Here is a 21,323-nt window from a genome sequence, read left to right as displayed (position 1 = left end):
TAATTGCTAGTTAACTGACTCACAGAAAAGTGGGGTACGCTTTACTTACTGAAAGCTTTGTCTATCCTCCATCCATTTGCTTTTTCTTCACGTTTAAACTTGTTCTAAAAAAAAAAAATTGCCTTTTTCAGTAAGGAAGAAGTGCTGTGCCATATCTAGTAGCACAACAGATCAATATGAGCCTTCTTCAAAGCAAGAAAATTTTCTACAAACCAAAGTTGTAAACACTTGCAAGCATGCTGACTGAACACAAGTTTGCCATCTGTTTTTAAATGTCAAAACTATGTTTGTTTTTACTGTCACCAACACATATCATCACTCAGTTTCTGATTCTTTTCAACATCTTTTTTCTTATTTCTAATTCAGGCAGTTTGAAATACTAGAGGTTTTCCCAGACAAATACAAAGAAGGGTACCACAAAAAAGTCTCATAGTTGTGCTCATCAGTATTTGCAGTCAAAATAAAATCAAGGCAAACTGTGCTCAGATATGTTAGATTCAGAAAATATTCTGTTCAGAATTCATGTCAGTATATTAATAATTGAGATTCCTATCTCCTGAAACATTTATTAAAATAATTTCTATAGAGCCAATGATCAATACCAATAGGAATCATAGTAACACAAAAATAGGAAACAAAAAACTGAAACAAGATGCTGAGATGTTGGATTCAGTGTTTTAACATCTACCTTAATTTCTGCTCTGGCTCTGTGAGGAAACAATCGTCCAATCAAGGAGAAGTCTGTTCCAACCATACTGATAGCTAAAAAGAACATATCTGTTTCTGGGGAAAAAAGAAAAGATGCATAGCTATACATACACATAACTGAGCATATTTAAGGCAATCACCTTCTTGTTACCTAAAATACAAACATCTTTAAAACTTACAACAACTAGATAGATAATTTTTAGGTTATCTGCAGAGACTACAAGTTCAGCTGAGCTAGCATAAGTGATAATGCTACTGAGGTTATGACTGGGGACGATAACGTTGAATCCCTATGGATAAAGATCAGAGGAAGGGCTGACAAGACAGGCACCCTGGTGGGCGTCTGTTATAGACCTCCAAATCAGGATGAAGAGACAGATGAGGTATTCTATAAGCAGCTGGCACAAGCTGCACAGTCGCCTGCCCTTGTCCTCATGGGGGACTTTAACTTCCCTGACATATGCTGGGAGTACAGCACAGCACAGAGGAAGCAGTCTAGGAGGTTTCTGGAATGCGTAGAGGACAACTTCCTGATACAGCTGGTCAGAGAGCCCACGAGAGGAACTGCCCCACTAGACCTGCTGTTCACAAACAGGGAAGGTTTGGTGGGAGATGTGGAGGTTGGAGGCTGTCTTGGGCAGAGTGATCATGAAATGATAGACTTCGTGATTCATGGTGGAGCCTGGAGGGGGAATAGTAAAACTGCTACCTTGGACTTCAGGAGGGCGGACTTTGAATTGTTCAAGGGACTAATAGGGGGAGTCCCCTGGCATTCAGTCTTAGCGAGTAAAGGGGTCCAAGAGAGCTGGTTGCTCTTCAAGAAGGAAGTCTTAAGGGCGCAGGAGCAGGCAGTCCCCCTGAGCTGCAAAATGAGCCGGCGGGGAAGAAGACCGGCGTGGATGAATAGGGAACTATTCCTGAGGCTCCGGGAGAAAAAGAGAATCTACCGCCTGTGGAAAGAGGGACAGGCCACTCAGAATGAATACAAGGAAGTTGTTAGGATGTGTAGAGGTAAAATCAGAAAGGCAAAAGCCCAGCTTGAATTTAACCTAGCCACTGGCGTGAAAAGGAATAAAAAACTCTTTTATAAATACATTAACAGTAAGAGGAGGACAAAGGAGAATATCCACTCTTTGCTGGATGAGGCTGGGAATGTGACTACTGAGGATAAGGAAAAGGCAGAGGTTCTGAATGCCTTCTTTACGTCTGTCTTTAAAAGTCAGACCAGTTATCCTCAGGATACTCCTCTCTCTGACCTGGTAATCTCGGCTGGGGAGCACACTAACCCCCCTGTGATTCTGGAGGAAACAGTCAGAGACCTACTGCTCCAACTGGACTGCCACAAGTCGATGGGGCCGGATGAGATCCACCCGAGAGTGCTGAGGGAACTGGCGGAGGTGATAGCCGAGCCGCTTTCCATCATCTGTCAGCGCTCCTTGTTGACTGGTGAGGTCCCAGAAGACTGGAGGCTTGCCAATGTGACTCCCATTTATAAGAAAGGTCGTAAGGAGGATCCGGGGAACTACAGGCCTGTTAGCCTGACCTCGGTGCCAGGGAAGGTTATGGAGCAGATCATCTTGAGGGAGATCATGCGGCATGTGCAGGGTGACCGGGGGATCAGGCCTAGCCAGCATGGGTTCATGAAGGGCAGGTCCTGCTTGACCAACCTGATCTCCTTCTATGATCTAGTGACCCATCTGGTGGATGAGGGAAAGGCTGTTGATGTGGTCTACCTAGACTTCAGCAAAGCCTTTGACACTGTCTCCCACAGCATTCTCCTGCAGAAGCTGGCATCCAGAGGCTTGGATGGATACACTCTTGGCTGGGTAAGGAGCTGGTTGGAGGGCCGGGCACAGAGAGTGGTGGTAAATGGAGTCAAATCCAGCTGGCGACCGGTTGTGAGTGGTGTTCCCCAGGGGTCGGTGCTGGGGCCTGTCCTCTTCAATATCTTTATTGATGACCTCGATGAGGGCATCGAGTGCACCCTCACTAAGTTTGCAGATGACACCAAATTGGCTGGAAGTGTGGATCTGCCTGGGGGTAGCGAGGCCCTACAGAGGGATCTGGACAGGCTGGAGAGCTGGGCTGAAGCCAATGGGATGAGTTTCAACAAGGCCAAATGCCGGGTCCTGCACTTCGGCCACAACAACCCCAGGTGACGCTACAGGCTTGGGGCGGTGTGGCTGGAGGACTGCATAGAGGAAATGGACCTGGGGGTATTGATTGATGCTCGGCTGAACAGGAGCCAGTGTGCCCAGGTGGCCAAGAAGGCCAATGGCATCCTGGCTTGCATCAGAAACAGTGTTGCAAGCAGGAGCAGAGAGGTGATTGTTCCCCTGTATTCAGCACTGGTGAGGCCGCACCTCGAGTACTGTGTCCAGTTTTGGGCCCCTCACTGCAAGAAAGATATTGAGGCCCTGGAACGTGTTCAAAGGAGGGCAACAAAGCTGGTGAGGGGTCTGGAACACAGGCCATATGAGGAGAGGCTGAAGGAGCTGGGAATGTTCAGCCTGGAGAAGAGGAGGCTCAGGGGAGACCTCATTGCTCTCTATGACTGCCTGAAGGGAGGTTGTAATGAGCTGGGGGTCGGCCTCTTCTCTCGTGTCATCAGTGATAGGACCAGGGGGAATGGCTTCAAGCTACGGCAGGGGAGATTCAGGCTGGACATGAGGAAGTATTACTTTTCAGATAGGGTGGTCAGGCACTGCAATGGATGCCCAGGGAGGTGGTGGAGTCATCGAGCCTGGGGGTGTTCAAGGAAAGACTGGATGTTGTGTTGAGGGACATGGTTTAGTGGGAGCTATTGGGAATAGGTGAACGGTTGGACTGGATGATCTTTTAGGTCTTTTCCAACCTTGGTGATTCTATGATTCTATGATTCTAAGTGTTATTTTACTGAAGCATATCTAATAACATTTGTTACACCAACTATTAACAGAAGGAATTGTCTAAACTATTATAAGACTGCAGAATATGAAATATGTTCTGTAGATAACTAGAAAAAGTTAACTGATTTCAAAATGCCAGTTATTACTTTTATTATGAATACAACCTCAAACAGGAGCCAGGCAAATAATACCTGAAACTCATTGTTACTATTCCCTGTAAACAGGGTAATAACATATTCCAAGAGCAGCACAGTATATTCTGAAGCTAAATTTTCCATATGAAGTTATTTAAAAATATATAATTATAAGAAGTCTTGCACAGTGCTGTCAGCCATGATCAGTATACAACAGAGCGAGTTATAACAAAAAAAAGAAACCAAACACAAAAACATAGCTTCTGTATGCATTAGAAACAGACATTTAGAAACAGCTTTATCTTTATTTCCATTTGTGCTGGAAGAACCAAGCAGAGGAACTGTTGAGAAAGGCTACCTGGTTCATACTGAGCCCAGATATCTCGAAAACCAAAGCCAAAACCACCCATCCGAAAAAGGCAAGCATTTCCATGGCATCTAAACTTCCATAACAGAAAAAGTCATGAGTATCCTTCAGAATTCACTGGATTTCTTTAAACTTGCTTATTTTCACAGACAACATCAGAGCTCTGCTTTTTTTAAAGAACTTAGGTGTGGAATGTCAGACGTAAGTGGATCCATAAACTTCACTGGGAATGAAATTTGTTAAGCATAAAGCACTGGTGGAGAACAGATTTTCCTGCTGATGCAAAACACGAAACCAAAAGTATACTTACCTTTATTTGACCATGGTTTGGTATAAAAGCTTTTCCTGAAGCTGGAATATGTAGTTGTAGAACCACGTTCAAAGATGGGATCATTTTCTTCTACAACACAGGGACCTTTTGTTCTCAGAACTTCTACAGTTAAACTACAAAAGCAAAGACAACAGACACTTATCTGGCAATACTGCTAGCAAGATACACATTTGACACTTACAGGCCAACTATTCAGGTTTTTCCTGCCATAAGCTAGAATTCAGGATTATCCAATGTACTTATAATGTACTTATAACATTACTGTGTATTTTAATGGAAGAATGTGATAAGAAAGCAGTGGCCTACTCAAACTGTGCAAGCAAGTTTGGTTTACCTTTTTTTTAGATCTAGTACAAAAACAGATAATTAAAATATCTTTTAAAAATCACCACAAAGGGTTGTCCTTTTAATATCCAAGAAAACTGCTTTGCAAAACCACACAATAGTATCTCCTCTTTCCAAAAAACTTCAAGTTCTTTTTCTAAGACTAGTTCTAGGCTTGTACTTCAACCTAAATCTCATGCCAGTAACATATTTTGGGAATATGCATAGACATACTTGGGAAGACTAATGTTTTCTAGATGTCACATTCTAAGAAAAGTTACTGACAGCTGAATAGCAGCAACATGCAAGATACAAAGCTGAATCAAATCGTAGTGATGGCTGAACAATGAACAAACATTTGCAACTATGAGAAACAAAGAAGTGAACAAAACAGGAGACATTTGGAAGCTTAACATTCAGCACTGTTACAAAGGACGACACCTTCCTCCAAAAAACACATTTTGGAGAAAGAGCAGGAAAGTTTGCCACTAGTGAGACAGAGCTATTGCTATAAATTTGCACTGTTCTCTAAATCAGGATAGCTCAACTCTCATCACATCATACACTCGTGTCTCCCTCAAACAGTCCTATTTACAAAAAAAGCAGCAATCTAGCACCTGTTGACAATGAGTCAAACACAGAACTCACCTCTCTTCATCCAGTATAATTGAACCATCTTCTGCTACTTTCACACGAGGAACTAGAAGTGGGCCATCCTGACTTTCCTCCCCATTCTCTGCCTCCTCATCATCTTCCTCTTCATGATCAGGAGTACTTTTTTCTTCCTGTCTACAGTATTACAGGGCAAAAAATATTACTTGTGGTAGCACTCCACCAAATTGTTGCTCTATATGCCAAATGCTCAACAATTTAATTAACCACTTAACAATGCAACCTAGAAACAAGTTGGCTGATACACACTCTGAAATCTGCTTTTCATTCTGTTATGTGATGGACAAGTCCAAAACTGTAATATGAAAAGCAAGAGGCTCTTTTATACAACACTCTCACAGATTGTTTTAAATAAGGGCTACGATATTGAAGCAGTAAAGGAAGATTTAACATTATTAATATTACTACATTTAAACATGCTGTTTTCCAACATCAGAACTTCTTTTTTTTTACTCTAAGTACCTTTATCTCCAAGACTTACTCTTTCATTTGATGCAGTGCAGAACTTTTTTCTGTTCTCTTTTCTTCTGCTAACGAAGACCTAGAATTTTTAAGAGTTAGAGATACAAGTTTGAACAGATATATTTCTGCTTTGCTCCCTCAAACCCACTTTCACTGGATAACACACAGAAAAGCAACAGAACAAACTCTTTTTTTCAATTATTTTTATCATATCTGAACTTGGTCTAATTGAACAGTCATCATTGCTGAATGAATTTTCTGTGGTTTTTCTGTTGCTTGTTGTTTTTTTTTTTCTATCAGCATCAATTGCTGAAGGGCAAGACAGTAGATTTCACACAGTAATCCACGAGACTATAATAAATGATCAACACCTGATTCACTGTGAAATAATTTTAACAAAGCATTTAATAGGAAGTGCAGATTACCTTATCACAGGAAACTGAAGATGGAAAGTGGACCATCAGTCAGTGAGATATAAGTACGTGCTGCTTTACATAACAAGCTGGAATATGATAGTACAGCAAAGCACTCCACATGAGCATCTCTACTTTGCAATAGCTGACAAGTTTGAAAGTAAAAACACAGTTCATTTGTGAAACTGGTCCCCCTTCAGTAAGCACCATATTTTTATGTAATTTTCTGCAATGTTATCAAACATAACAATTTACATCTTCAGCACTGCACATTTTATACTACATACCAGATACTGTCATAAAATGCTGGGGGGGCACACAATCCTGGCTGATGTTAAGCTTTTCATCCACCAGAATGCCCGAGCACTTCTCCTCAGGGCTGCTCTCAGAACTTTTGGGGCTCCTGGTAGATGAGAAGCTGGGTGTGAGCCAGCCACAGCACTTGCAGCCAACTGCACCCTGGGCTGTATCCAAATATGCGTGGCCAGAAAGTGAGAAAGGTGATTGTCTCCTCCTACTCTGCCCTACTGAGGCCCCATCTGTAGTACTGTGTCCAGTGAAGCCCAGCACAAGAAAGATGTGGAGCAGGTCCAAGAGACCATGAAGTTTACCAGAGGCCTAGAGAAACTCTCTTATGAAGAAAGGCTGAGAAGACTGGGCTTTTTTACCTTGGAAAGAGAAGGTACCAAGGATGCCTCAATGCAGTCTTCCAATGCTTCAAGAGAAGTTATAAGCAGGAGAGAGAGACTTTTTACATGGTCTGATACTGATAGAACAAGGGGGAGTAGTTTTAAACTAGAAGAGGGAAGATGTGGGTTAGATGTTATACGTAGATTCTTTACTCAGAGAGCGGTAAGGCACAAGCTGCCTCGAGAAGCTGTGGATGTCCCATTCCTGCTGATGTTCATGGCCAGTTTGTATGGGGCCCAAAGCAGCCTGACCTAGTGGGTGGTAACCCTGTCCACAGCAGGGGGTGGGAACTTCGAAGTCCCTTCCAACCTACCCCATTCTGTGATTCTTCTCCCATTCTGTGCACATATAAAGGACTGCCCCAACCAAGCGCAACACTTTGCTTTGTTGAATCTCATTACATCCATGTGGACCCACTCCTTGACCTTGTTCGGGCCACTCCAAACGGCAGTCCCTGCACAGGATCAACTGCACCACTCAGCCTAGTGTCATCGCCAGACTAGCTGAGGGTGCACTTCCCACTATCTGCATCACTGAGATCACTGATAAAGATGCTGAAGAACACCAGTCCCAGTACGGAGCCCTGAGGGACACCGTTCATGACCAGCCGTTTTGTGGAACACTGAAGCACTAACACTCTCCTGCTGCTACCATCCAACCAATTCCTTATCCACCAAACAGTCCACCTTTTTCAAATCTACATTTTTCCAATTCAGAAATAAGAACACAGGTGTGGGATCACATCAAAGACCTTGTGTAAGTCCAGACAGATGATAAGTCAGTCTTCCTTTGTCTACTAATGCTGTTACTGCAACATATGAGGCCACCACATTAGTCAAACACCATCTGCCTTTGGTGAATCCATCCGCACTGTGTCAAATTACTTCCTTGTTTTCCATGAGCATCAACACAGCTTCCAGAAGGATCTGTTCCATGATCTTACCAGGCACAGAAGTGAAGGCTGTAGCTCCCCAACTCTTCCTTTCTCCCTTTCTTAAAAATAGAAGTGATGTTTCTTTTATTTCCAGTCGCTTGGGATTTCACCTGACACCCATGATTTGTCAAATATGATGCAGAGTGCATTGGAAACCACGCTAAGGATGCACACTGTCCAGCCGGATGGACTCATTTGTGTTCAGTCTCATCAGGTCTCAAACCTGTTCTTTGCTTACAGGGAGGTTCAGGGATATGAGATATGTGGGACTCCTGACTGCCAGTGAAGAATAAGGCAAATAACTTGTTGAGCATCTCAGCCTTCCCCACGGCTGTTGCTGGATTTCTTCCTAATCAATTACTGGAGGAGGTGCACTCTTCCTGGCCTCCCTCTTCTGACCAGTGCACCTATAGAACCTGTCCTTGTTACTTTCCATATCTCTTGCAAAGTTCAGTTCATCTGCTCCTTGGTTTTCCTGAACCCATCTCCACATTTACAGACAGAATCACTGCATTATTCTCAGGCTACACATTCCCACTTCCACTGCTTGTTCAGTTCTTCTCATCTCTCAGTTTAACAAACAGCTCCTTGCTTGCTCAAACAACTACTTCAGGGTACCAGCTGACATAACATTTAACTGAATACAGCTAAGATAGTGTGTATCAGCCAAATTTCAAAACAATCTTGCTTCAGCTAGGACAGAATATTTTCTACAGTGTATGATATGATGCTGTGTTTTGGTTCTGGGAGAAAAACAATGTTGATTATACACAGGTGCTTACAGCTGCGTGCTAAGCAGCGTTGTACAGAACCAAGGCCATTCACAGTGAAGGGCCCACGAAGAATTGGAAGAGCTGATGTAAATTGGCCAAAGGAATATTCCATACCATATCACATCAAGCAGAGGGAGTTCTAAAGAGGATGGGAGTTCACCTCATTTTTTCTTCTGCTGCTCAGCTAGCGCTGGGCATCAGTCAGGGACTGGTAAGCAATTGCTTGTTATATACAAGCATCACTGTTATATGCATTCATACATATATAACATGTCATAATTACTACCCTTTTCTTTATCTTAGTAAATAGTTTTATATCAACACACAAGGGGTTTGGTTTTCTCAATTCTCTCCCCCATCCCACTGAGAATGTGGAGGAATGAACAAATGACTGCGTGGTTCTTCGATCATCTGCTGGATTAAACCCCATCAGAGGCAGGTTATCATATCCATAGTAAAGGAATAGAGAGCATCTGGTTCATTATCTGCTTAAGGACTATTCAGTGCAAAAGAAAATTTAGCAAGGGAAGGGGTAAATAAAAGACATAGGCACATAAACATTAATGAGCAGGTAATAATAGACAATAACAAATCAAAACTTTTCTGCTACTAATTGATGGGTCTTTAAAGGAAGTACTCAGGCACAGGACTGAAGGTCAACATAAACTTCATAATTGATAAGAATCTTTGGGATATTTGAGAGGGTTCTGTGTGACTGTCTATAACACAATGCACTCAGAAGAAGGTTGTGCAACTACGTAAACTTACTGTGATATATTTAAGAGATGTGCCCACAGGAGGGAAAATCAGGGATCATGATGGACGAGTATGGTATAAGCATGGTGAAATGGATGCGACTGGAGTAAGAGAAGGATGAAAGGGCTGTAAGCAGACTGCCAGTCATTACATCTAATGACTGATCCTTCCCACATCATCACCACAGTTTATTCAATCTCCAGTTGAACATCATGAAGCTCAAGAAAGCCAAGTGCAAGCTCCTACATCTGGATCAGAGAATCTCAACCAGCCCATGAAAAATATGGCCTGCAGGTTAAGGGAGGTGATTCTCCCCCCTACTCCGCTCTTGTGAGAGCAATTTGTTCAGCTCTGGAGCCCCCCAGCACAAGAGACAAAGACCTAACAGTTAAAGCACATCCAGAGGAGAGCAACAAACATCAGAGGGCTGAAGCACTTCTCCTATGAAGGAAAACAGAGATGAAAGGTGAGAAGGGTCCCATAAGTGAAAGTAAAAAGACAAGAAGGCTTCACAGTGACTGAAAATAATTGGGGTGAAGGGGAATAGTTAGAGATAGTTTATAGAAGCAAGAATGTAGAGCTTGTTAGAAAATAAGGGATGGCAGATAGTGGGTCTGGGACAGTGAGGGATGAAGGCCGTAAAGATAAGGTTTGAGAACAGCCCGAGGACATCTGGCAGGGAGGTGATTAGATGTCCACAGGGCAAGAAGAAACCGGTTTGGGGGTTTGCCCCCCCGAAAGGCCAGAAGTTTACAGCGAGAAAGGTCAGAAACCTTCGGGAGGAAGATGACAAATCTTTATCCCACGACCCACTGTGCACGGCAAGAGGGGAGGGTCTGCATGCTAATGAACTCTCAGGGGTGTAATGAATCTACAGATTCATTACATTTCCTGGGGAAAACTATTGTGTATTTGTTCGGCCTATATCTGTGGCACGATTTTTACTGACGGTGTGCAAGTTAGGCAGATCTATCCCACTTGCAGCCGGTGTCTGCGCAGCACTGAACTGTACCTATTTTGTAATCTTATTTGGGTTACAGAGTTTGATTCTGCACATCAATTTGGACCCCAGACGGGACAACCTCTGCTCGGCTGCAGGACCAGCTGAGACAGGAGATGCCTTTGGCGCGCCCCGAGATTTCTCAGAAGGACTCCCCTTCCTCATCCGATCACTGCGAGAGCAGACAAGGACCATCCATTGGTGGATCAGGTATGTGTATGGAATGAGGGGAACCCGTGAGCCATATGGAGATGTCCTACGGTGGGTATAGCCATTGGTGCTGCCCCTGGGCAAGTGAGCTCACAGGTTGGGGTTGCTGGCTGGGGTAAGAAAACTCCTTGAGGGGTTCCTACAAAGGGGACCTGTAAGTCGTATGCATATTGGTACAGCAGATATTTTGTTAAATGACTACTTGGATTCTTGTGGCCATAATATTGGATATCATAGATTGTACTGTTATGCCCTTATGCCCACCTGTTGTAAGTGTTCAGTATCGTGTATTTGAGTAATTGCTATCAAAACACTCGAAAGGAGTCTGGGGCTCTGAAAGCCAACATTGTGTGTGATTGCAAGCAAATGTGTTGAGTACTTGAGACACAGCACAGCTGCTGTGTGAGTGCAGAGTTTAACAGTGATCGTTGTCTGTCTGTCTGTCTTTACGTTTTTGTATGCATTTATGAATGGGGATGATAAATCCATAGAGAGATGCCTGTTCCATTGGAGAATGAATGCCAACTTGTTTGTGTAATATTGTTTTCTGCTTGCAAGCAGGTGTGTGAGGGAGGTGGGTCAATCAGTGCTGGTTCTGTGGCGAGGTGGTTATATCCAAACAATATGGATTGTTAGGGGGAAGTTATATGGTATTAAGGGTGTTTATGGAAAGTGAAGAACTGCATGGTTTGATTTGTAGAGTTTGAAGGGAATGGGACAAACTGTTTTGATGATATAACAAAGTGTAATTGTTCATGGTATATGGAAGTACAATTGAGGATATGTGGAAGTGTAACTGAGGGTACACAGGAAAAAGGTTTAAAGACAAAGTGAGCTTTTCTGTGCTGGCATGAGAGAACCCCCCCCCCCACATCATTCCCTCGCAAGCAGAACGTGTTGCGAGAGAGCAAGCCAGGGATGGAGACTGCTGCTGTGAACAGCATTACTTGGAAAGGGGCAGGTGGAGAGGATAGGGCACTGAAAGCAAGAACAGTCCCTCCAGAGATCTAGGAAACCCAAAATCCCAGTGTTAGCACTGTAAGCCTCTGGAGAGGAGAAGGTAAAAATATGAATGTTGGTAGTTTATGTAACGAAGGGAGTTTGGAAAGTGAAAAGTTTGTGAAGAACACAGGCTGAGGAAGGCAAAAATGAGCAGGGTGTGACTGGGATGTCAGGACCAAAGAGAGGTGAGTGATGTGAAGGAAAAACAAAACAGAAACAAAAAGGAAAAAAAACCAAAAAACAAAAAACTGAGAAAAAGAGATAGTAAGGAAACTGGGAATAACAGCAGCTGCTACTGTTGTGGCACTAGAATAGGGCTGTAGGACCCAGAGATCCACTCAGAGGTGGGAGGGGGAGGCTGGAAGAGTCCAGGAGGACTCTGTCCCACTGGAACTAAAACTGTGCAAACTGTAGAGAAAGAGGGAACTGTCTCTGTTTGCAAAGCTGAAGGATGGGAATCTGGGAAGTTTATCCTAGCAGATCTACTGGTTAAATTGCAGCTAGGGGATAAAGAGTGGATTAATCTGAACAGTGTTACCCAGGGTTGTGAGAACAGCTCAATGATTTTCGAAAAGTGGTCAACTCATGAACCTTAGACTTGGGTTCCTCCATTGCAGGGTGGAACCTTACTGCAGTACGTGGATGTCCCAGAAACAAAGAGGACTGAGTGCAACGGACTGTGAGTTTGCTGAATTTCTTGGTTTAAATGATTATCAAGTTTCTCAATAGAAAGCACAAATAACTCAGTAGCAAGTAACATATTTGGGATATGAGATTACAGCTGGACTTGAAACCTTAAGGACTATCAGGAAAGAAGCCATCTGCCAAACCCCTGAGCCACAAACCGCCAAGGAACTCCATAGGTTCCCAGGAATGACAGGATTGTGTCAACTGTGGATACACAGCTACAGACTGCTATATGAAATGGGGAGGTAAGGAGGGCATTCCCTCAGCTGAAACAAGAACTCATGAAGGCTCTACTTTGGGGCTACCAGCTCACATAAAAAAAAAAAGAAAAGAAAAAACAAGGAATAGCCCTGGGGATCCTTGTCCAGAACCTTGGACCCGTCAAAGGGCAGTGGCACACTTCTCCAAACGGCTTGATGAAGTAGGGGATGGCCGGGGTGCTTGAGGGTGATGGCTATAACTTAATGTTTGAGAAGCCAGTAAAGCCATGCTAGGCCAAAGAGTAACAGTTTTAATAACTCATACAGTGTCTAATGTATTGGAGGCAAAAGGGGGGCACTGGCTCTCACCCCAAAGGTTCCTGAAATCCCAGGCCATCGTGGTAGAGCAGGATGACGTAGAATTAATTGTAACTAATATCATCAACCCAGTATCTTTCCTTAGCAGAACTCCTGGAGGACCAGTATTTCATGACAGCTCTGAAACAACTGAAGCTGTATATTCCACCCGATCGGACCTGAAGGACAAACCCTCAGAAGACACCTGGTTTACCGACGGTAGCAGTTTTGTGAGACAAGGAAACCATAAGGCAAGATATGCAGTAGCCGCTGCTGACAAGGTAATCAAAGCACAACCATTACATGAGGGGACTTTCCCTCAAAAGGCTGAAATAGCTGCCTGGACAAGAGCCTTAATTATATGGACAGATGCTAATTATGTATTTGGGATGCTACACACACATAGCACCATCTGAAAAGAGCGAGGATTGCATACACAAGGAAAACAGCATGATGTAAATCTACCAAAGAGCGTGCTGCTATACATTGTAAAGTACATCAGAAAGGTAACACTGTACAGGAAACTGGAAATAAGATGATGATGGGTCAAGTGGCAAAACAGGTAGTTAGGGAAGGCTTTAATTCCAGGCAGTAAACTTAAAATCTCTGAACCTGAGTAAGAACCTGTAAAATACTCTAGAGAGGATAGGAATCTAATTAATGATTTAGAAGGGAAGCTAACAATGAGAAACTGACTTCTCAAACTCCCAAGAAAAGGCAGGAAGTCACTGTATGTTGGTACTGATACCTTTTTACAGTGGCCAGAGGCATTCCCCTGTAGAACTATTAAGCCATGTGGGGTAACTAAACTATTGTTACACAAGGTTATTCCAAGATGCTGAGGAACTACTTGGTCTGTTAAGGAAAGTACAGCATTGAAAGCTAAACTCGAAAAGAAGAGCCAGTCACTAATTTGCTTTATCTCAGTGTACACAGTATGGTGTCTGTAGCAAGTTGATGTTGTGTGCTGTTACATTTTGTATTTTGGTTGCAGTAGTACTATATTTTGTATTACATTCATTTCTTATTGTTAAACATATGATTCTCACTCTTCTCCCTTCTATTTGGATCAACCTTACATTTCTATATTTAACAGAGGCTGCTGTTAAGGAAAGTAATAATACTCTCATTAGTATGCATGAATATCATAATGGAAGTAATATGATGAGCAGGTGTTGTTTGGGTAAAGATTTCTGGTGGCTGGGCAGAGATGGGAGAGCTCAAACTCCCACCAGGCATAGAGAGAACTATTTATAGACAATATCAAAATCCAAGGAGGGTTGAAAGAGTAAATAACCAATTGGTAAGGAATAATACAAGGTACCAAGCCCTTATCCTGGTCTTAGCTGGAAAAGGCTGTAGTGAATATCGCTGCAACTCTAGAAATAGTAGAAAATGCCACAACAAATGCATTACGAGCAATCCAAGAGGAGGTATCCTTTTTGTCCAAAGTGGTACTCCAAAACAGGATGGCATTAGATCTATTAACAGCTAAAGAAAGAGGGGTATGCAAAAGAATAAATTAGAGTTGCTGTGCTTACATAAATAAGGATCTCAGAATTGAAACAGACTTAAGGAAAACGTGGGGGCAAACAAAAGTCCTGCATAGGACAAGCATTGATAACACTGGGAAATAAATCTATGGGGCTCACTTGCTAGCTTGTTACTGAATCTAGGATAGTTAAGGTTTTTCTTGGCATACATCATACTGGTACTACTGGTGAGCCTTATCTGTGTGGTAATGAGGTGCTCTATCTGCCTGTGCTGGAATACTAGAAGGGAGTATGAGCTATGGAAGAGACTTGAGTAAAGTAAAAGGTGGAAAGCGGGACTTATTTCACATGTTAAGAAGGAGTAATCTAGCAGGTGGAAATCCTGCTAGATTAAAGAAAAGGGGGAACTGAAGGTGAGAAGTGCCCCATAAGTGAAAGTAAAAAGACAAGAAGGCTTCACAATGACTAAGAATAAGGGGATAAAGCGGAATAGTTAGTTTATAGAAAAAAGAATGTAGAGCTTGTTAGAAAATGAAGGATGGCAGACACTGGGTCTGGGACAGTGAGGGATGAAGGCCGTAAAGATAAGGTTTGAGAACAGCCCGAGGACATCTGGCAGGGAGGTGATTAGATGATCTTCGACCCACTGTGCACGGCAAGAGGGGAGGGTCTGCATGCTAACAACTCTCAGAGGTGTAATGAAAATGGACCCAAATTCTGGGAAAACTATTGATTATGCATTAGTTTGGCCTATATCTGTAGCAGGATTTTTACTGACACTGTGCAAGTCAGGCGGATCTATCCGCCTTGCACCCAGTGTCTGCGCAGCACTGAACAAACCGTATCTGCTTTGGAATCTTGTTTGGGTTACAGAGTTTGATTCTGCACGTCAGAGATGAGGTTTTTCAGGCTGGTAAAGGTCTTAAAGGGAGCTTATGAACAGGAGGGAAATCAACATGGGTAGATAGTGACAGGACAAGTGGGAATGATTTTAAACTAAAAAAGGAGTAGACAGACATTGATGTTAAGAAACTTTTTACTACAAGGGTGATTAGATAGAGGAACAGGAGTTCTGACACTTCATCACTGGAACTGTTCAAGGCTAGGCTGGATGGGGCTTAGAGCAATCTTACCTAATGGAATACATCCCTTCCTATGGCAGAGAGGTTGCTCTATATGATCTCTCTGCCACAAGATCTATAACTCAGCTACCACAGAAGAGGCTGCCTTTCACTGCACCAGCAGGTCGAGTTACCAGAATCCAGACAGGTTAGCAGATAAGAGAGGTTTGTATACCAGTTAGTGGAGGCAGTACAGGTCTTAGTTCAAACAGCTAGAAAGGCAAGATGTATGCAGACCTACCTGTCAGCAATTACAGAGACTAGGTCGTGGCTTATTCAGCTCGAGGGGAATTACAGAATGACAGAATTGTAGGGGTTGGAAGGGACCTCCAGAGCTCATCGAGTCCAACCCCCTGCCAAAGCAGGTTCCCTACAGCAGGTCGCACAGGTCGGCATCCAGGCAGGTCTTGAACATCTCCAGAGCAGGAGACTCCCCCCCCTCCCTGCAGCCTGTTCCAGTGCTCCTCACCTCACTGTACAGAAGTTCCTTCGCACATTGGTGCAGAACTTCCTATGCTGCAGTTTCCGGCCGTTTCCCCTTGTCCTGTCTCCACTCACCACTGAAAAGAGTCCAGCCTCACCATTCTGCCCCCCACACCTCAGATACTGATAGACCTGGATCAGGTCCCCTCTCAGCCTTCTTTTCTCCAGGCTGAACAGACCCAGTTCACTCAGCCTTTCCTCATAGCAGAGATGCTCCAGGCCCCTCACCACCTTTGTGGCCCTCCGCTGGACTCTTTCCAAGAGGTCCATGTCTGTTTTGTACTGGGGAGCCCAGAACTGGACGCAGTACTCCAGATGAGGCCTCACCAGGGCAGAGCAGAGGGGGAGGATCACCTCCCTCGACCTGCTGGACACTCTCTTTTTAATGCACCCCAGGATGCCATTGGCCCTCTTGGCCACAAGGGCACACTGCTGGCTCATGGCCGACCTGTCGTCCACCAGGACACCCAGGTCCCTCTCCGCAGAGCTCCCCTCCAGCAGCTCATCCCCCAACCTGTACTGGTGCATGCAATTATTCCTCCCCAGATGCAAGACTCTACACTTGCTGTTGTTAAACCTCATCCATTTTTTTCTCTGCCCAGCTCAATGTCAGGTCACAGCTTGAACTGGTGATTGAGTACCTGGAGAAGGGCTGTAGATGGACTAGAGATTATAGACAAGTTGTTTGCACATTGTTTCCCCATGTGAGCAGAAGAGGCTGATCCAGGGTGGAGCCCCCTTGTGCTCATATAAGCATCAGCTACAGAAGGGAGGGCACCTCTTGGACCTGGGCTGCTTCCTGGGAAGCAGTGCTGTATAGCTGGAGAGCCTCTTCACCAGCCGGGTGAGTTCCACTCCTCTTCCTGTATGTGACTATTGGCCTGCCTGTGAACACTTCCCCTGGTATCACCAAGAACCTGTCAGAAGCTATTTTGCTTCTTCATGAGCAAAACATATAACTTTGCATGCAAAAGCCTGTATGTACAAGTAGCGTGGTAAAGCTCCACGATCCATTCAGGCATGGACATCAGGCAGTCTGAGAGCTCAAATTTAACAGCTCTGTTGTTGCAGGAATATTTGTATATTAGTATGTGAGTGCATGAATCTGTTCTACAGCAGACATCCAGCTGAATGAGCCAGGGAGTAAGAGATGCACATGCATGACAGGAGGCTCTGAGGCTGTGCTGAATTCTCAGGGTTCGTGAACATAGAGAGGAAGGAATAACAGGACTCAGATAGCTGTACTTATGGCGACTGTTGTTAAGGAAGAGAAACCTCAACCTAGGAAGAGAAATGCTCATTCCCAAAGTCCACTAGATTTTGCAGTGATTCATAACTTCTAGTAATAAATTTAACAGAGCCTATGTAGCAAAGACCAACTTACTATTACTGTGCATCTCTACAGAGAGGATCTGTGGGGAAAGATTTTACAATTCAACATGTATGTTAAGTTTCCTTTTCATTTTTATACAAAATTTCTGTACAAAGACTGAGTAGACATAAAAGTGTTTAGAAGCTTTTGTTATCATTATAATAATACTGCATCCGTGCTAACGCGCCAGATTTGGGAATTCTCCTCACAGTCACTAAATTGGCAGAAATAAAAAAAAAAAGTCATTTAACCCAAGGAGAAGGAAAAAAGCCACACTTACTTCATGGGATTGTTTTCTGGTAGATAGTATATCAAGTCTCTCATGGTCATTTTAGTGCGATCTGGCGGAGAACACCCTTCAATTATTGGAGGCCTGTGTTTAAGTTGTTTCTGTATAAAAGCAAAAAACAATTAATTTCAACCAGGAAGTACTTTTTATTTCATAAATATTATTATTTGCTTATTACATATTGTAGTTAAGTGAAGTTTGTTCTTTTGTTGGTGGAATTTGGAGGTTACTTTTTTTGTTTGCGTTCACACTGAACTGGTAAGTTTATGATAAAGTGTATATTTATCAAAGGGACCATAAGAAATTCACCCTCTCAGACATATTCAACACTTGGCAAAGCTAAGTCACATAACTCAGTCAGCAAAGGTCTAGGAGATGCAAGAAATCCCAAATCCCAAGTTTTTTTTGTTTTTTTTTTTTTACAGCACACTTCACCACAGTATTTTCAGCTGTGAAAACTCACATGCTAGTGATGATACAGTAGCATGCTCTCACACTTAAAAAGGTTAAGCGTAATGAAAAGTAAAGATACCTAATTTCTCATGACATCTATATAATGAGGGAACACAGCATTGCTACTGCTTATAAATTAAATCCCCACAGGGCTATTGACATATCATGAAGTATTAGCAGTACGATTATTGTCAGGAAACACTACTACAAAGAAGTAATGATAACGTTGGGTAGATAACACCTTTCATGAAGGGCAGACCCTTCATAAATCAGCACTGCTCAAGGTAGAAGCCTACCATCCGTTCTTTCTTCAGCTCTTCTTTAAGCATTTCTCTTAACTTCCGAGCTTTGAGGATCCTTTCACGGTCAGAACATATTCGTTTCTCTTTCACAGGAGATGGTTTTGGAGGTAGCTTTTCCTCCTGTGCCACTGATGTTTCCTGTGTTGGCCTCTCCTTAAGAGGGGAGGGTATGTTCTTCAAGGTATCGTCATTTTTTTGAGGAGCTACACTTTGCTCTTTGTTCATTGATTTTTTTAGTGGGGAAAACTGTGGCACTTGTGGCACAGGTGTTTTCTTTTCAGGTAGCATGGGAGACTTTGAAGAGCTTTCAACATGACTTGTCTCTGATGGAGGAGAATCCTTCTGAAGCGAAGCACTGCCATCAGGAACCTGTGATGCTCGCCTTTGTGGCTTTGATGCAGTGTGCAGATCAGATGAAGGCCCAGCTCTGGGTTTGACAAGATTGGGCATAGTGGAAATCCGTTTTCTTCTCTGTGTAGGCACGTCTGTAGGTTTACTGGCTTCTCCAGCATCACTTGAGCTGTTAGTCTTCTCATCACTAGAAAATGTAAGAGATTAGTCTGAAATACTCTACAGTGACAGATTTACAACACTTGCTATCAGAACAGCTAATGCACCAAAGAGTATAAACACAGAAATAAATAGTAAATAGAATAGTAATAAACACAGAAAAATTCAGCTGTATACAAGAAGCCACAAATGAACTATCCAATGCCTGTCACTGCCTCAAACTAATCAGATATGAGAAATAGCCTATTTTCAAATACTAAGTACTAATGCTACAGAGTAGTTGACCAACAATGTCAAATCCATACATTCCTCTTTTGCGAGGCTCTAACCCTTTTATTAGAATATGATATTTCATGGTATGATGAAGTTAACAAACATACGTAAAAGTACTGCACACAACGCGTTACATGTTAAAAACATTTTAACAAAGGTATGCACAAGTAGCCTTATGATTTTTCACTGGAATCCATGCATTCCTCTAATACAATAGGTAAAATCTAACCTGTGATGTTGGTTTTTTTGTTTGTTTGTTTGTTTGTTTTTTTAAGAGCACGAAAAATTTCAGGAGTGAAACTGGCTGCTTATTCACTGAACACATAAGAAAATGTACTTCAGGGGACAACATCTTCTAGCCTTCCTTGGAAACTTCCTTATTAAGGTACTGTTTTAATCTCCTACATAGAAAGAATTTTCCAAGTGTAAGCAAAATTGTTCATCATTATTACCTTAAACAGTTCTAGTATTCATCTCCTTGGCTGCTTCTCACAGTAAAACTGCAGCAGAATTACAACTGAGTCACAAAGAGCTTTTTAACTTCACACATATTTCTTGTTTCTGAACCACTGACCACACCTATGGTTTAATTACCCAACTCCCAAAGTATTCAGAAGCAAATGGAGGCATAAATTAAAAAAAAGAAAAAAAAAAGCAAAACTTCTCCAAATAATCTCTCAGCATTTAGTACACATCTTTCAATAGGAGCTGAGCAACTTCACCATATACTGTTTGTGTTTTAAATGAGACCTGGTAAACTCAATCCAGTGTCCTCCAGTGATTGCACAGCATGGAACAGGGGCAAAAAAATTCTCTGATCTCCACATTACCTGTGGCTTACATACACTTTCCTTAGAGTACCATAGTAGATTTCCCATAGTTAAATATAACTTATCTGTGCTGGCTTCGAGTGGGACAGAGTTAACTGTCCCCACAGCAGCACATATGTTGCTACGTTTTGGGTTTGTGGTGAAAAACCATCAATAATGCATCAAGTTTCAATGGTTGCTAACTGGTATTTGCCCACATTCCAGGCTTTTGCTGCTTCTTATGCTGCCTTGCCAGCAGAGGTAGGGATGTGTAAGAGTCTGGGAGGAAACACGGCCAGGAGAGCTGACCCAAAGTAGCCAAAAAGATGTCCTATATCCTGTGATGTTGGATTCAGAGGAAGAAGCTGATGAAAGGAAGAAAGCAGGAAGAATGTTCAAGGTGAATCTGTTCATCTTCCCAAGTAACCATTATGTGTGATGGCCCTGCTTTCCTGGAGAAGACTGTCAAGAGAGAAGAAGTGAATGAACTCCTTGGTTTGCTTTAGTTGCAGCTGTAGTTCCTGCTTCACATACTGAAGTATCTTTATCTTGCCCACGCATTTTTGCTCTGTTACCTTTCCAATTTTCTCTCAGCTGTTGTGGGGCTGAGATGCCTACTGAAGTCAGCTCACAGTATTAGCAGAGACCACATTAAAAAGAACTTTTCATCTTAAGATCAGGGAATTTCATTTCCCTGATAATCACCAAAGCCAAATCACAGGTTAGAAGACAAAGAAAAAGTAGTACAGGTACAGGTTGAAGAGGCTAGTGCAGAACACTTTGGGTGGGGCAGGAAAATAAGTAAGATACCCATATTTGCCATTAATTTTTCTGCAGAGCACAAAAACCTTCTTTCTGCTGCATTCCATCAATTCTCAAAACTTGAATCAAACTGAGTACATATCCTTTTATCTTCAGAGGCAGCCAATCTTTAAAATGCATCATCTACAGAAACAGCTTTCCAAGAAGCTAATAACTGCCTACACTGCAGTAAATCCCTGGGGCTGCCCTCTCCTATTTGCTTAGCAGAGGCCTTCAGAACCAAACAGAAGAATTCAGTGTAATTTAGGGAGAGTAGGAAGAGCAAATGTAGGAAATAAGGCAGCAGCTCTCACCTGAGCATTTACTGCCTGCTCCGAGGACTGAAAATTCCCCTCGGTCTCCTAATACTTGCAGCTGGACACTCCCTTCTCCCACTGTCTGAATTCTGGAAGCCTAGCCTAGCTAAATACCTGTGTTTATAGGCAAAGCAAACAGAAATTGTAAAAAAAAAAAAAAAAAAAAAAAAAAAAAAAAAAAAAAAAAAAAAA

The 21,323-nt window shown here is 42.8% G+C and overlaps 1 protein-coding gene across 9 annotated transcripts in view; it reads right to left on the bottom strand.

Annotated features, from left to right (window-relative positions):
* Positions 1 to 21,323, bottom strand: part of BDP1 (B double prime 1, subunit of RNA polymerase III transcription initiation factor IIIB) — a 64,209-nt gene that overhangs the window by 42,204 nt on the left and 682 nt on the right. For 5 of the 9 annotated variants that reach the window (XM_042829367.1, XM_042829369.1, XM_042829368.1 and 2 more), the window contains exons 2-8: positions 18,416 to 18,959; positions 17,658 to 17,767; positions 5,906 to 5,965; positions 5,401 to 5,541; positions 4,408 to 4,541; positions 689 to 783; positions 50 to 104 (exon numbers count right to left, since the gene is read on the bottom strand). In XM_042829367.1, coding sequence (XP_042685301.1) covers positions 50 to 104; positions 689 to 783; positions 4,408 to 4,541; positions 5,401 to 5,541; positions 5,906 to 5,965; positions 17,658 to 17,767; positions 18,416 to 18,959 — 1,139 coding nt within the window. Of the gene's footprint in view, positions 1 to 49; positions 105 to 688; positions 784 to 4,407; positions 4,542 to 5,400; positions 5,542 to 5,905; positions 5,966 to 17,657; positions 17,768 to 18,415; positions 18,960 to 21,128; positions 21,177 to 21,323 lie in introns of those variants that run through there. The other 4 variants (XM_042829373.1, XM_042829372.1, XM_042829371.1 and 1 more) reach the window with 2 other exon arrangements.

The sequence above is a fragment of the Centrocercus urophasianus genome, unplaced genomic scaffold (assembly GCF_019232065.1).
Source record: "Centrocercus urophasianus isolate 14NV4802_14NV808 unplaced genomic scaffold, USGS_Curo_1.0 seq_31, whole genome shotgun sequence".
Taxonomy (NCBI): Eukaryota; Metazoa; Chordata; class Aves; order Galliformes; family Phasianidae; genus Centrocercus; species Centrocercus urophasianus.
Note: the sequence above shows the minus strand (reverse complement) of the source record. Positions and strands in the feature narration are given on the sequence as shown.